This window comes from Argopecten irradians, chromosome 7 (assembly GCF_041381155.1).
Source record: "Argopecten irradians isolate NY chromosome 7, Ai_NY, whole genome shotgun sequence".
Lineage (NCBI taxonomy): Eukaryota > Metazoa > Mollusca > Bivalvia > Pectinida > Pectinidae > Argopecten > Argopecten irradians.
In genome coordinates, this window is record NC_091140.1 from 26,483,182 (window position 1) to 26,498,043 (window position 14,862).

General features: G+C 34.3%; 1 protein-coding gene and 1 long non-coding RNA gene across 3 annotated transcripts; both read right to left on the bottom strand.

Annotated features, from left to right (window-relative positions):
• Positions 1 to 372: 372 nt before the first annotated feature.
• LOC138327997 (RWD domain-containing protein 2B-like) lies at positions 373 to 5,912 on the bottom strand. Of its 2 annotated transcripts, none has more exons than XM_069274549.1 (3): positions 5,710 to 5,912; positions 1,607 to 1,853; positions 373 to 1,074 (listed from the first exon to the last, which is right to left on the bottom strand). In XM_069274549.1, the coding sequence occupies exons 2-3, from the start codon at positions 1,838 to 1,840 to the stop codon at positions 403 to 405; spliced, it is 906 nt and encodes a 301-aa protein (XP_069130650.1). In that variant the 5' UTR covers positions 1,841 to 1,853; positions 5,710 to 5,912; the 3' UTR covers positions 373 to 402. The 2 variants fall into 2 exon arrangements, with proteins under 2 accessions (XP_069130650.1, XP_069130649.1); XM_069274548.1 differs by having other exon boundaries at positions 1,607 to 1,857; positions 5,710 to 5,911.
• A 2,642-nt stretch (positions 5,913 to 8,554) lies between these two features.
• LOC138327998 (uncharacterized) lies at positions 8,555 to 13,448 on the bottom strand. The gene is made up of 3 exons (XR_011209148.1): positions 13,284 to 13,448; positions 12,819 to 12,908; positions 8,555 to 10,267 (listed from the first exon to the last, which is right to left on the bottom strand). It is a non-coding gene; the product is annotated as an uncharacterized lncRNA (long non-coding RNA).
• Between the last annotated feature and the right edge of the window lie 1,414 nt (positions 13,449 to 14,862).

Genomic DNA, 14,862 nt, shown 5'->3' on the forward strand with positions numbered 1-14,862 from the left:
TAAAGAGTGATTGTTCCAAGGATTATTTTCCTTCTTGAATTCATGAATTTTGATCATCATGACTTCATGCTTAAAACTTTCCTTTAGCATTTATGTATCAAATTGAAAGATAATGCATGAAATCTTCCAGTAAAAAAACTTATGCACTTTCATCCATTGTAAAATCTTCCTCAATGTTGATCCTTGATCAATGTTGTATTTATGAAATAAATATAACTTCAACTGTTCGAAAGGAATACATAATGATGTAATATAATTATTATTAAGTTTTACTTCAAAAGCCAAAGTCGGTATCAAAGTAAAACAAAGGAATGTCCCTTTCATGATATACCTAAGTTACTACATAAACAAAAGGGACACAACCAGCTCACAATTATTTCCATATGTACATTTATTGCAGTTTTAATCTGCTGCCATTTTCCCATCTACCCCAAAGTAAAGACTAAATATATGCTTACAGCCTCGTTTCTCCAGGAATTCAAACAGTTTCCCTAAGTCCATATGATACTCTCTCCCTTTTCCCCCACGTGCATCGAAAACCTTTTCTTCAAAACCATCAAACTTGTAATATTTCTTTATATCATCGTCCCCTATATCTTGCTCCTCTTTTTCCTTTATCACTAAGCGTTTCCAGTTTTGTCGCCGAAGTCTATGCCAGTACTCGTCCACCCTACCACTGTAGCCCTCTACACAGATCACTCCCGGCTTTCCGGGCAGACTAAACCCTGTCAGTTTGAGTTCCTGGGCCCAATCTATGATATCCCTACGTTTAAATTTACTGTAGATATGATGGCTGTAAATCCAAAGTCTAGTGAAAATTGTGTCCACTTCCTTAACTGTTGAATTATCTGCCTTTTTCTCCATGGTAACTAAATATTGGTCAACATTTTCCTGTATCCATTCAATCACGGAAAACATGCAGATTTCCCCTCGGTCAATGCTCTGTATGAACTCATTTAACTCCTCGTTTAAACGCTGGTGGTTCTCACGGTTCATGAGTGGGGATCTGGTGAAGACTGTTGGGGCTGCATGTGGGTAATCGTGTGGTAAGTTACACACCAGCTCGACCACAACCTGTAACAGCCAAATTGATTGTCAAATCTAAACTTACATATTTATATCTAAATACACCCTATCTACTTATATATCTGTATATAAGTACCCTGTTTAGTTAAAACTTGTGTAGCTTCGTCTTTTTTTCCATAACTACCAATATGAATAAAGGGTTTCAGGGGTTTCAATATCAGGCAATACCCGGTACATTTCGCTGGTTAAACCTGCTTGTGGTACTGCCTGATTTGAGCTAAATTACATAGATAGAATATTTTCCTCTGAAATTGCAATTGTACCGCTTCTATTTAAAGATAATGAAACCACTGGGGTTTCAAGATAGCTAGTAAACATAATGTTGTTTAAGAATTATATTCTAACAAATCATACACAAACTACATTATTTCATTATGATTTCAATAATTTCAGTTACAAGTACCTTTAGTACATTCACTAGGATAATTCAAAAGAGTTGTCCAGTTTTAAAAATATTTTTGGTATTGGAGGAATGGTAATTACTTTATTTATATCCAGATAGTTCACAGGTGTACCATACCTTACTATCTGTTGACCTTGGTGTCACCTTGACTGAGAAACCCACTCTCTCATGTAGAAACTCATACTTTATTTGACCATCTAAGAAACTCCTGATAGCTGTCACAGTACAGGGGTCGTCCATCTTGAACTCCTCTGAGCTGGGAAACATACTAGTGAGCATTTCCACCTCTGATAGTTGTAGTTCTAACATCTCTCGCACATCCACTTCGCTATCATCGTCCATGTCATCCATCCTTACACTGGACCTGTCTTTAAAAAAAATTCAAAGTGAAATAAATGGTTAGCAAACTTAAAACAAATTGGAATGACTAATTTCTATTTGAATGTTGAGATTTGCTTATAAAATGTATTTATAAGACTTTTTATCAAATGAAAACAAAAAAGAAGACTTATCTTTATAGATCTACAAAGTGTTTAAGTATATGTATAAGTATGATGTCTATAAGTATTATGTGTTTAAGCATTGATGTTACTATTTTTTAACTTCATAGAGGTATGAAAGAAATTTTGTTTGCAAAGTGTGTGAATCCGTGTAGCGGATTCTCACAAAAGTTTGCAAACAAAATTTATTTCATAACCCTATACGAAGTTTATAAATAGTTACATCAATGCTTACAATTAATTTTTCAGACTACTTAATAAAATAAATACGTTTAAAGATGCTCCACCACCGACAGAGCATAAATGATATTCATTATTTAAACAATAATTGGTGTTCAATCGTGTGTATGTATGTCTAATTAACACAAAAAATAATATACATATTTTCATTTTGCCTTTTGTGCATGCGCAATCAGTACCATGGGGGGTCAGAGCCAAAATGTATACAAGTTCTGTTCCCCTTCCCCCAAGGATGTTTATGGCCAAATTTGGTCACAATCCAAGCAAAACTCTAGGACAAGTATCGATTTATAGGATTTACCTATAGTTCCCCTATTGGGCCCCGCCCCTCCTGCCCCCCGGGACCAGAGCCAAAATTTATACAAACTCAGTTCTTATTCTCCCAAGGATATTTCTGGCCAAATTTGGTTACATTCGATGCAGAACTCTTTGACTAGTAGCTATTTAAAGGATTTACCTCTATTTCCCCTATTGGGCCCCACCCCTCCAGCCCCTGGGGGGCCAAAATTTATACAAGTTCTGTTCCCCTTCTAAAAAAGATGTTTGTGGCCAAATTTGCTACAATCCATGTAGAACTCTATGACTAGTAGCGATTTATAGGATTTACCTCTATTTCCCCTATTGGGCCCCACCGCTCCTGCCCCGGGGGATCAGAGCCAAAATTTATACAAGTTCTGTTCCCCTTCCCCCAAGGATTTTTGTGGCCAAATTTGGTTTTCCCCTATTGGGCCCTGCCCCTCCTGCCCCCGGGGGACCAGAGCCAAAATTTATACAAGTTCTGTTCCCCTTCCCCCAAGGATGTTTGTGGCCAAATTTGGTTATATTCCATTCAGAACTCTATGACTACATGTAGTAGCGATTTAAAGGATTTACCTCTATTTCCCCTATTGGGCCCCGTCCCTCCTGTCCCTGGGGGATCAGAGCCAAAATTTATACAAGTTCTGTTCCCCTTCCCCCTAAGATGTTAGTGGCTAATTTTGGTTACAATCCATGCAACACTCTAGGACAAGTAGCGATTTAAAGGATTGACATCTATTTCCCTATTGGGCCCTGCATGCCCCTCCTGCCCCAGGAGGGTCAGAGCCAAAATTTTACAAGTTTGTTCCCCTTCCCCCAAGGATGTTTGTGGCCAAATTTGGTTACAATCCATGCAGAACTCTAGGACAAGTAGCGATTTATAGGATTTACCTCTATTTCCCCTATTGGGCACCGCCCCTCCTGCCCCAGGGGGGCCAGAGCCAAAATTTATAAAAGTTCTGTACCCCCTCCCCCAAGGATGTTTTTGGCCAAATTTGGTTACAATCCATGCAGAACTCTATGACTAGTAGCGATCTCAAGGAAATGTTGACGGACAGGCGGATGGACGGACGGATGGAGGATATGCCGCGCCATGACATAAGCTCACCGGCCCTTCGGGCCAGGTGAGCTAAAAATACTATTTGTCAGCGGTGGAGCATCTTTAAACATACGATTCTATTGATTTTCCAATGGATTCTTTTTTCTAAATCAATACACAACGTCGATGTCTCTATTATATTGTGACGTTATGATTACGTCAGATTTTCGCGCCATTCTAGGAATCTTTCTTCACAGTATATGAAGAAAAAGAATATGCCAATCAGAGAGTTGAATTTAGTATGAAAACAAATAAAAGTTAATCATATAAGTATAACAAAACATTATGCTGCTTTATGTACCCCTATTATTTGTCTACATTACATTAAATGATTACATTACTTGCACTTGTAGAAATGAAAAGGCATTTATATGACAATTAAAATCATGACAGAAGTGAGATACAGTAACTTTAAAATTAAATAATTAAATAATTAATAATAATAATTAATAATGATTAAATAATAAATAATGATAATCAAATAATAATTAATTATTATTGATTATTTAAAATCAACAGTAGTGAGATATACAGTACCCTAGGCTAACTATACAAAAACTGTACATGTACCCCAATTTATTTCTGGAACATATATGCCATTTCTAATATGTAACATTTGAAAATGTACCTATGTAGCAGCCAGACCAGGATTTGAACCCAAGACCTCTGAACACTACCCCAAATCTCTACCGTCTGAGCTACTAGGTCACTGATGATCAGCCCATTCCAATCCAGCTACTTATGTATTGGGAATTTCACTTTTTTTCTTTTCAAGATGATATTCCGTTCTCTTATGAAAATGTCCTAATTCAATTGGCTGTAAGGACAGTGACATTTCACCATGTAATATACAGAATCACATGTACATGGATTGGTTTGTATATAGTATTAAATACAGTCTCTGTCACTCAGCTGACAGAGCATGCTTCTTTGGCTCAGTCGGTAGAGCCATAGATGTCCACGTAGGAGACCCAGGTTCGATTCCTGGTCGTGGCACTCGACAGAAATGTGTATTTTCTCTGTCCTTCTACAATGGTATATACAATGTATGTAATTGTAAAAGGAGAAGGTCGGTGTGGTTTGTACATAGTGTTAAATACGGTCTCTGTCACTCAGCTGACAGAGCATGCTTCTTTGGCTCAGTTGGTAGAGCCGTAGATTTCCAAACCGGAGACCCAGGTTTGGTTCCTGGTCGGGGCACTAGACAGGAATGCGTATTTTCCCTGTTCTTCTACATTGGCGCCCAACTAAATAACCCATGGTAGTATAGGTGGTTAAAAGAGTCTCGGGTTGAGATTTAGGAAATCTCAAGAAAAACAGGGAGAGAAGTGTAAAAGTAGCGGGTCGGTGTGGTTTGTACATAGTGTTAAATACGGTCTCTGTCACTCAGCTGACAGAGCATGCTTCTTTGGCTCAGTCGGTAGAGCCATAGATTTCCAAACCGGAGACCCGAGTTTGATTCCTGGTCGGGGCACTCGACAGGAATGTGTATTTTCCCTGTTCTTCTACATAATGGTTAAACAACTACTTAATAAAAACTGACAGAGTTAAATTATCCAATGTCAGTCAATTTATGTGCACACATGTTATTTTATTGTAAGATTTGTAATAAATGGTAATTATGTAAGATGGAGTCTTCTGTCATAGAAAATAATCATTTAATCATATTAGTGAAGTTTACAATTTTTTTTCAAACAATAAAGTAAACCTATTGTACGTGTACTGGCTACAGAAGAGATATATTCATGCAGGTTCCATGAAACAATATGCATGTGATCTGAAGAATGCCATATCCTAGCTTGATTGTATTTTAAACATGTCCAAAATTGACTATCAAACCCTACAAAGTTCTTTGTTTATTCAAACAAATAACAGAATAAACAACGTTAGATAATTTTGTCGTGTATACCAGTCATGATCAGCGAGATAGTTAGGCCCAAGTGTCTGATAAGAAATCGACCAGTCGTGCAGTTATCAGTAGCACATGTACAAACATCGGAACTAACGTCATTTACAAAATATAATCACCATTTCTGTAAAGTTGTGAGATGTTTAACAATGCAACTGTCTGCTAAAATACTTACGGTTATAATCGCGGTCTTCTTACTTTCAGTTACTTTGACAACAGCCAGACAGCAGTCGACAACTAGTGCAATTTTGTAAGTAAACAAATGCGAGTGACCTCCCCTCTCTAAATTCCTAAGGGGAGATAGCTCTTAGCCTACTGCATATTAGACTGGTTCACGTGTCAGTTACCTCCCTTGCTATATTTGTATTTTATATAGTACAAAATTCCAAAACTGCCATCACGTTCATTCTCCACTAATTTGCATGTTTTCAGAAATGAAAACATAAAATATGAAAATTGAAAACAAAGTTCTTATTTATTGTCATTTGTTTGGCAAATATCTCTACTTTTTAAATCCAAAAGGGCTGGCTCGGATCCTATCTTTACTCAAAGAAAAGTTATTATTTTTACAGTCAACCATCATAATTTGGTAAAGAACAGATACGTGACTTTGTTAAAATGAACTAAATTGAGGTTTGTCAATAGAAATGCCACAAAATATACATTTTAACTGAATTTTTGCTTTGGTTTTGGACTTTTCTTTCCATTCAAAGCCATTTGTCCGTCTCAAAAGCAACTTGTCTTTATCAATTGCAGTTATGAAAAGTTCATTTGTGAATATTGGTTTGTATGATTCATAAGTGTGTTCGAATAGTTTCATATAAAAATAGTACCAAAGTATTTTGTTTCTATATTTTTCCTTATTATCAAACTGTACCTTTATCTGCACCAGTACATGTCAGTAATTTTGTATTTGTATAAATCACAAATTACTCTAAAGGACATTAAAATCCTACTTTAAACAGTAACGTATATGTTACAACATACTTAATATATGACTGTAGAAATCTGACAGGATTATTATGTTTTTCTATTTCATAAATTCGTCAAAATGCATCAAAGAAAACGTACTTATCAGCAGTTTCACTTCTCTGCAATACTTTACAATGTAGATGATTTTTGCCTAAATTAGCAGCGATAACGTATCTGTTCTCTTGGTATAGGTCTTTATGAAGTATTAGAAAATAAACGAATTCAATAACACGAATCTGCTTCAAAACTTGTAGTCAAAACTACAACATCGAAATTATCAAACGATAGATCAAAACTATTGAAAGTGGCGTCGATGAAGGGATGATTATGTTTGTACCATATTGGTAACGTATCTGTCTACACCGATTCCCATTGACTGCGAATGGTTTCGGCGTTCTTGTCATTTTATTGGGAAAAAAACGACCCGCACGGCTGACAGGTAGATGTGATAACTCAGGATAAACAGTTCGTCTAATATCATTGGCCAACGAAACCTCACTTGTCCTTTGTTGATGTTTTGTGACATGAGGAAAAGGAATAATTCATTGTCATTGTCCTCGCCTTCCTTCACCTGAGAAACGTATCAGTCTCCGTCATACTTGATTGCCACAAACAACCCTAAACTTACATTTTCTGACCATATCTAGTCTGAAACAAATTGCTACAAATGAAACCAAGTTCACTCAAATTAAGGTTTACGTACAAAAGTACAGATCCGTTACCAAATATGACAGGTACGTTACCAAATAAACAGATACGTTATTTCATGTTTATATATCACATTACCGTATCATTAGTATAACAAACATTCTAACAATATCTGGCTATAAAATGTATTTGAATTAGTCGATGTAACAGTATTTTTATTGGTTTTACACTAAATATTAGAGTTAACGGTACATCTTTCATCAAACAGATACGTGATCTTTTATACCAGATACGTTACTATTTTGATATGTGATTTATACATTTAACAATTAATTATATACCTAATAGCTTAATCAATACAGCTAACTAGTGTTAGGAATCACGTGATTATTATCAGAAATGTATATATATGTTACTATGTACAGGTATATACTAAAGGAAAGTAAAGGTTTTTCTTATTTCGAGTTTCCCAACACTGGCAACACAACGAATCTTCCCGCTTGTAAACTATTGACAAACTCTCGGACACTTGCCACGTGGTTAAGCTAATTTCAAATGTTTTATGACAAGCGTGAGAATTTCTGTCGATATGGGTATTTTTCCATAACGTATCTGTCGGTAACGTACTGACAGACACTAACCCCTCTCATCATTTAAATGACACCGTGTGACTTGTCGACCAAACCACAAACATTGTAACACTTAGTATTATATACTTTTCAAACTGTGATGGGAATTTATCTCTGTGGGAAAGTGGCATCTTAGGTAATCAAGTACATAGTAGTAACGTATCTGTTGATGTCGTTGCGTAACACGTATATTTTCAAGATTAGATCGCACCTGTCCATTTAATTGTTAATGGGTGTGTCCTTGTCATAAAGGTAAAAGTTAGTATACATATTAAAGTACATTATCACGAAAAAAACGTGGACATTTAATAATACATTAATTGTGTACATGATTTTATTTGTTTGTAACGTATCTGCCAGCATAGTTTGTGACAATGATAAAATGAGTTATATAAAAAATATCTAAGCATTTTGTGTGCCAATACTTGTCTATTCTCATTGCGTATGCTAATATCTATGATATGATAGAAAAAAATGTAACATTTACCCATTTCCTTAGTCACAGTTGATTTACGAAATACATTATAGCTTAAGAGGACAGTCGAAATTCGTCACGAGAGCCATATTTAATGTGATGATGAGAAAAATCTTAATTGGTCAGAGGAACAACACTTGATTATTTTCGAAGATCAATCAATATATTTTACGTGTGAAACAAACATGATATACAAACATGGTTTTTAAGTCCCGATATTGATAGAGGACACTTAATAATGGAATTTGTACATTTAGTGGAGAATGAACGATCAGTACCCTAGCTACGTATACCCCTATCCTAAATAATTCATTTATCCCTCCATTCAATCATTCACTTTCATTTTCTAAAATTTCTTGAAAGAAAGCATTCTTATTCCTAACACAATTTTCAGTCTGTTTTAATTTTATTCAAAATTAAAATTTTCAGTTTCATCCCTATTTCTAATGGCATTCTTCTTAATTCTTGATATACCATAAAGTTTGCAGTAGCTTTTTTAAATGCCTAATAATCGTTTCAAAAACCTAAATGAGCCTTATAAACCCCCAAACTTCAGCTCCATAATTAAGGATATTACTGACATATGTATCAAAAATATTAAATAAGCTGAGTTTCAACATTAAAATATTGTTTCTTAGACGATCCTGAAAACAAAGCTTTTCTTCATTGTTTTACATTTTTTGTTGAGCTTTCCTAAATTCCCCATTTAAGTTAAGTAACCACCCTCCCCCCAACCCCCAGATAATGAAATTCCTCTATTGTTTCTTAAATATTTCCATCATGAAACCATACATCTTCATTTTTTAATTTACCTCCGTTTCGAAAAACCATCACCTTCGTTTTAGAAGTATTAACAGTAAGATTCCATTTATTTGTATATAGTAGGAGAGAATCTAGCACTTTTTGTAATCCCTCGGGAGTTTCAGACAATAACACCATGTCATCAGCATACATCATTAAAAGCAGGTTAATATTTTGTAACTCTATAGAAGGACATCCTTCGGTTAAAAAAAAATATTTTCACAATCATTAACACATAAAGAAAAAAGAGGGGTGCCAGTATTTCCCCTTGGAATAAACCGTTCTGACACTGGAAGAAATCAGACATATTTTTGTCAAATTTCACACAATATTTTACATCTTTATATAAAGCTCTTATAATATTTAGCAATTTCACTTCAATACCATTTTTAATGAGTTTGTACCACAAATTTTGTCTATCTACAAAGTCGAAAGCTTTTTTGAAATCAATAAAACAGCAATATAATTGTTTCCCTCTTTTTTTAACATTTTACTTACCAATGCTTGTAAAACAAAAATTATAAATAAAAATTGCGTCAATAGTTGATAAGTTGTGTTTTTAAAACAAACTGGGCGTCACTTAATTTAGAATTATCACTATCAAATTTCAAAGGACGCTCATTAAGAATTGATGTAAAAATTTTGCCTAAGCAAATTACGAGAGTAATTCCTTTGTAATTATTTGTATCATTTTTATCTCCTTTCTTAAAAATGAAAATAATATAACATAAAGACCAGCTTTTAGGATAAAAAACAGAGTTAAAAATATTATTAAACAAAACAACGAGACATGGCAAAAGTACCTCTCTACCCTTTATAAAATAATCATTTATCAGTAAGTCTGGTTCCACATGTCTTAAGAGTTGAATTTATTTATGGCTTTTAGAACTTCATTATCAGATATCTGTTCATCTAATTCATAAAACATATAATTAGGTACGTTAACGTCATAGTTATTAAAAAAAACCTACAGATACAGCCCAATCAATATACTAAATACGCTGACACGCGTCAGAATTTTGTACTGACGGTGTATACACGAGTTTCACGTTATGGCCTATGACACTTGAAGTCAGGAGAATAAATACCCGACGACAATCTACTGTCATCACTTAACCTTGAGACAAGCATGAAGACGAAAGCAAGAAACTCCCGACTGGATCAACGATTCACTCTGCTGGATATAGCGTGCGTCGATTCCGAAGAGCCTGTGAACAGATCATACAACTATGAATTACAAGCTGGACGAGTTGCAGTCCCATCACCTCGGTGCCAGGAGAGAGGACTGAGAACAATTTCAATTTGTTTATTTCCGTAAGCCTTGCGGCTTATAAGACACAAAGTACAATTTTAATACATATTGAATAATTTAAACATGTACAGGAGAGTGATTGTATACAAAAAAACACAAACATTAGCACACAATTATTATACATCATATACTATACAGTTACGGTGTATCAAGAGACTGAGAACGTTTCTGGAATGCAAGTTTTAAGAATTTTCCGAGATTATTTAAAACTTTAACATTACAGTATTTACACTGAGTAATTGAACAAGTTGAACATACTTGGATGATAAAATAATAAGGTTTCAGATATCTAATTCGTAGTTGGGTATAAAAAGGACATTTAAGGATGAAGTGAAACTAATCTTCTATAGGTATCATTGGTATTTCAAACTTTACAGATTCTATTAGGTCGTGCTACATTTTGAAACCTACCACTTTCTATATTTAACTTATGACTACTTAATCGTATACTTGTAATACTGTTTTTATACTTTTGATCAATGGGTTTCTTTAACTAATATTGTAAACCAAAATTGTCTTCTAGATGTTGATATACAATTCCTCTTGAGGAATTCTGTATTCTGTATAAAATTTCTTGAGTACATACATCATACAATTTTTGTCAATTAGTTTATATACAATATTACTCTCATACGTACTATTCCACAAATACCCCCAATCCTAGCTTATTCAGTTCGGCTTGTACATTCATGATCCAATCATCATTATCTAATATTCTTTGCTCATAACATGCTTTTAATATACAATTATCGGTTTCTTTAAAGACGCCCCACCGCTGACAAATAGTGTTTTTTCGCTGTTAAAAACTGGAGCAAACGATTTAGTATTTCTCTTCAGTTACAAAAGTTACTTACTTTACACCATTACCATCATTGAAAAGTTCGAGCTTCTAATTTTTTTAAGTTAAAAATATAAAAAAAAAAAAAACAATTAATTGCATCCCGAAAAAATTCCGTGTCACTATATCCTTTATGGAATGAAATACTGATTGTGAATGCAGCAAAAGCGTAATAAATTATTTTATATATTTTTTGTGTTAATTAGACACATACATTCACGATTAAACACCAATTATTGTTCAAATGATGACAATTATTTATGCTCTGTCGTCGGTGGAGCATCTTTAAGTTTTACCCAGTATTTCAATATTTTCATTTTCCGGATAATATGCATAGGCAATCTACCTAACTCATAGTATACAAGATCATTACAAGTGTTTTACCGACGCCTAGAATTCTTTTACAAAAACTAACATGTACTTTTTCAACCTCTAGTGCTCTATGAAAACCCCATACTTCACATGCATAACCTAATACACTATTTATGTGTCAAATACTTAACATAATGTTTCGGTGTTAAAACTACGACTGTTTAATTTATTTGATAATGCAAAATATGCTTTTCTGCCTTTTTCAGCTACATGTTGTTGAGTTTTGTTAAATTTACCATTATAATTAAAAAACATACCTAGATAGTTAAAATCATCTACCACTTCTACTTCTTTATGGTCGTAAAACCATGTTTCTTCTTGTCTTACAATACCACCATTTCTAAAAACTACAATTTTAGTTTTTTCTACATTAATTGTATCCAACATAGTTTGTAAAGCATGCGGACTTTCTGCAATAAGCAATGTATCGTCCGCGTACATACATGTAAGTAAAAACAGGGATATCATACCAATTCCAACCGGTTGCCAACTTTCTTTATAAAATTCATTTCACAATCATTCACAAAAAGACTGTATAAAATTGGTGAGAGTACTTCGCCTTGGAAGAGACCGACTTTGTTATCAAAATATTCTGATATATGACCATTGTATTTCCCACATGATTTTACATTTTCATATACATGTATAGACTTAATAATTTTTTTAAAATTTTCCTTGAACTCCGTGTTTTTATAAGTTTACACCAACGTTTCCCTCTATCAATAAGATTAAAAGCCTTTTATAATCAATGAAACAACAGTACAAATGTTTCTTTTTATTAAGAGTTGTTCTATTAATTAGTGATTGAAGGACGAATATTGCATCTACTGTTGAGTGACCAGCTTTAAAACCAAATTGAGCATCAGTTAAAACAGAATTTTCCTTATCCCACTTAATCAGCCTTCTGTTTAACACTGCGGTAAATAGCTTTCCCATAAAACTTACTAAAGTTATACCTCTATAATTATTGACATTATTTATATCACCTTTTTTATGTACTGGGACAACGGAGCCACGTGACCACACTTCTGGAAAAAACCCGGATTCAAAAATTCTACTAAAGAGTTTTGATATACAAGGTATCAAAATATATACATGTGTAGTTGGAATATCGAGTAATTGTAATTTCCTAATGAGATTACATGACACTAGTTTATAATTTATAAGGCTAACAAATTACAATGTAGCGGCAAAATAACACTCGTTTCCTCATTATAAAATTCATGGACGTGCTCACCCAGGCCGCCGTCGCTGGCTTTCGGCCTCCTCACCCATACCTCCGTCCCCAGTTTATTCACAATTTCATCAAATCACCACTGAATTACACCTGAAATTTCGTTACAAATTAATTTACAAACATCTAACATCAATTATATATCTTTACACACAGTTTAACCACCGCATGCCCCGTATTTTGACAGCGAAAAATGTAAACAAATCACCCACACCACTACTCGCATGACTTATGTGGCTTAGCTTCAACGAATCGTGCATCCTTGGCTTCAATCAACACATCTCATCGGTAGAATGGAAATCACTATACATGCTAAAACTGTTGGTTTTTAATTTTCCTCTCAATATCTGTGTCTATGATCGCATCGAAAAAATGTAAACAACTACCGTCGGCCATTTTCTCGCTTCGAGCTTTCCCATATGCCGTCTAATTATTAATATAAGCGCCCCCTAAGTCAGAGATACGCACCTCCTGCGCACCCCGATTCCGTTAACCTTCTACACGGTGAGACTTAGAATGTCGGTTGCTAGAAGGCCTGCGCAACATGTATTACGACTATGCTCACCAAAAAGCCGAAGACATAGCCGAATTACGAAGAGACCTGTAGGGAACAACCGACGACAAGTAACTAAATGAAAAGAAAAGTACAAGATTTAGCCCCGGGTAGAATTTCTACCCGGCCCCTGATTGGCTGGTTAATTATGAACATAAAAAGCAAAAACAAATTCTGACAGGTATTTATGTTTAGAAACAAATTGTATGATTTAGGAAATTCAGATTGAAATTTAAGTTTAAAATATCAATTTCGATAATAAATATATAAAAATATTAGAATTTCAGGATTTTTTAGTACAAAATGTACCTTATTTCAAAATGGCTACCCTGGCTGAATTTTGAGCAGATGGACCTAACATTTTCCTATCTAGTGTTATGTGAGCACATAGACTTTAATTATAAAACACAAAAGCTAACTAATATTCAACTGTTTTAATAATACATCACAAAACCTTATTGCTACCATCCTATTCTAATCGGTCTCTTATCTTGCCATGTTTTTGGGATTTCACGTACATGTGTATATATACGTAGTTTTAAATAATCTATTCACTTTGATTGGTTACTCAGTACCCGGATTAACCAAATCTATCTACATGTGTTGTTTGATTACTTGGTTTTGAAGATATCAGATGTGTAAGTAAAGTTTATTGCATGGCTTTTGAGTACAGTGTAATAAGGGATTTATTACTGCCGAGCGAAGCGAGGTTGGTAATAAGTCCCGAGTGACGAGAAATCATGCAATAATTAACTGACTTATTTGCATGCTTCTTGACATCGATCAAAAAGACAGATAGATTGTAAAATATACACTTTTCCATTCCCATTGTTCTCTGTTTTGATTTACCTGTACCTTTTATGCTTGTGAGCACTTTTCAGTATTATAGGTTTTTGCTCAATGTTAATAATTTGTATATCAGTTTGGCATTGTCCTTCATAAGGAGCACAAGGAGTTTCGCCATGTTTATAAATGAAAACTTTGATTCTGCAAAATGCTGCATAAAAATGTTTTAGGAGATATGTACAGTATGAAACAATTGGATTATTATCATGCTCTGTTCAGCGATTGCAAGAAAAATAAGTAAAAGGAAAAAAGAAATTGTTGGAAACTTTAAATGTAAGTGTTTAAAATTAATTCCATCCGTGGTTTCAATTGATAAAATGCATATATATTTAATACAAATGCATCATTTGTTGATATAAAGGTTCATGAGGAGTTACAACTTTTCGTTACAATACAAATTAAAGTTGCTATCATATAAAAATTAATTAAGCTTTTTGATTTACATTTGAGTAAATGTGATTTTCTTTGTAGTGAAACAGGGTTTGGTCTAGTTGTCTCAATTATCGGAATGCCGCTGGTATTCGGGATACCTCGGGTATCTGTGTGCGTCCGATAGGTAGCTGACAAATCTCGCCAGTCTTGAATCCAGCACCAGCCAGTTTACACGTAATTACGTATCTAATATTGTCATGGAATATGTTTTGTTAG

Bases quoted from the DNA above. Each gene is read 5' to 3' on its own strand.
- LOC138327997 (XM_069274549.1), bottom strand. From the start codon at position 1,840: ATGGATGACATGGACGATGATAGCGAAGTGGATGTGCGAGAGATGTTA. The intron at 1,075-1,606 runs GTATGGTACACC...TGGCTGTTACAG, and splicing joins CAAGGTCAACAGATAGTAAG to GTTGTGGTCGAGCTGGTGTG.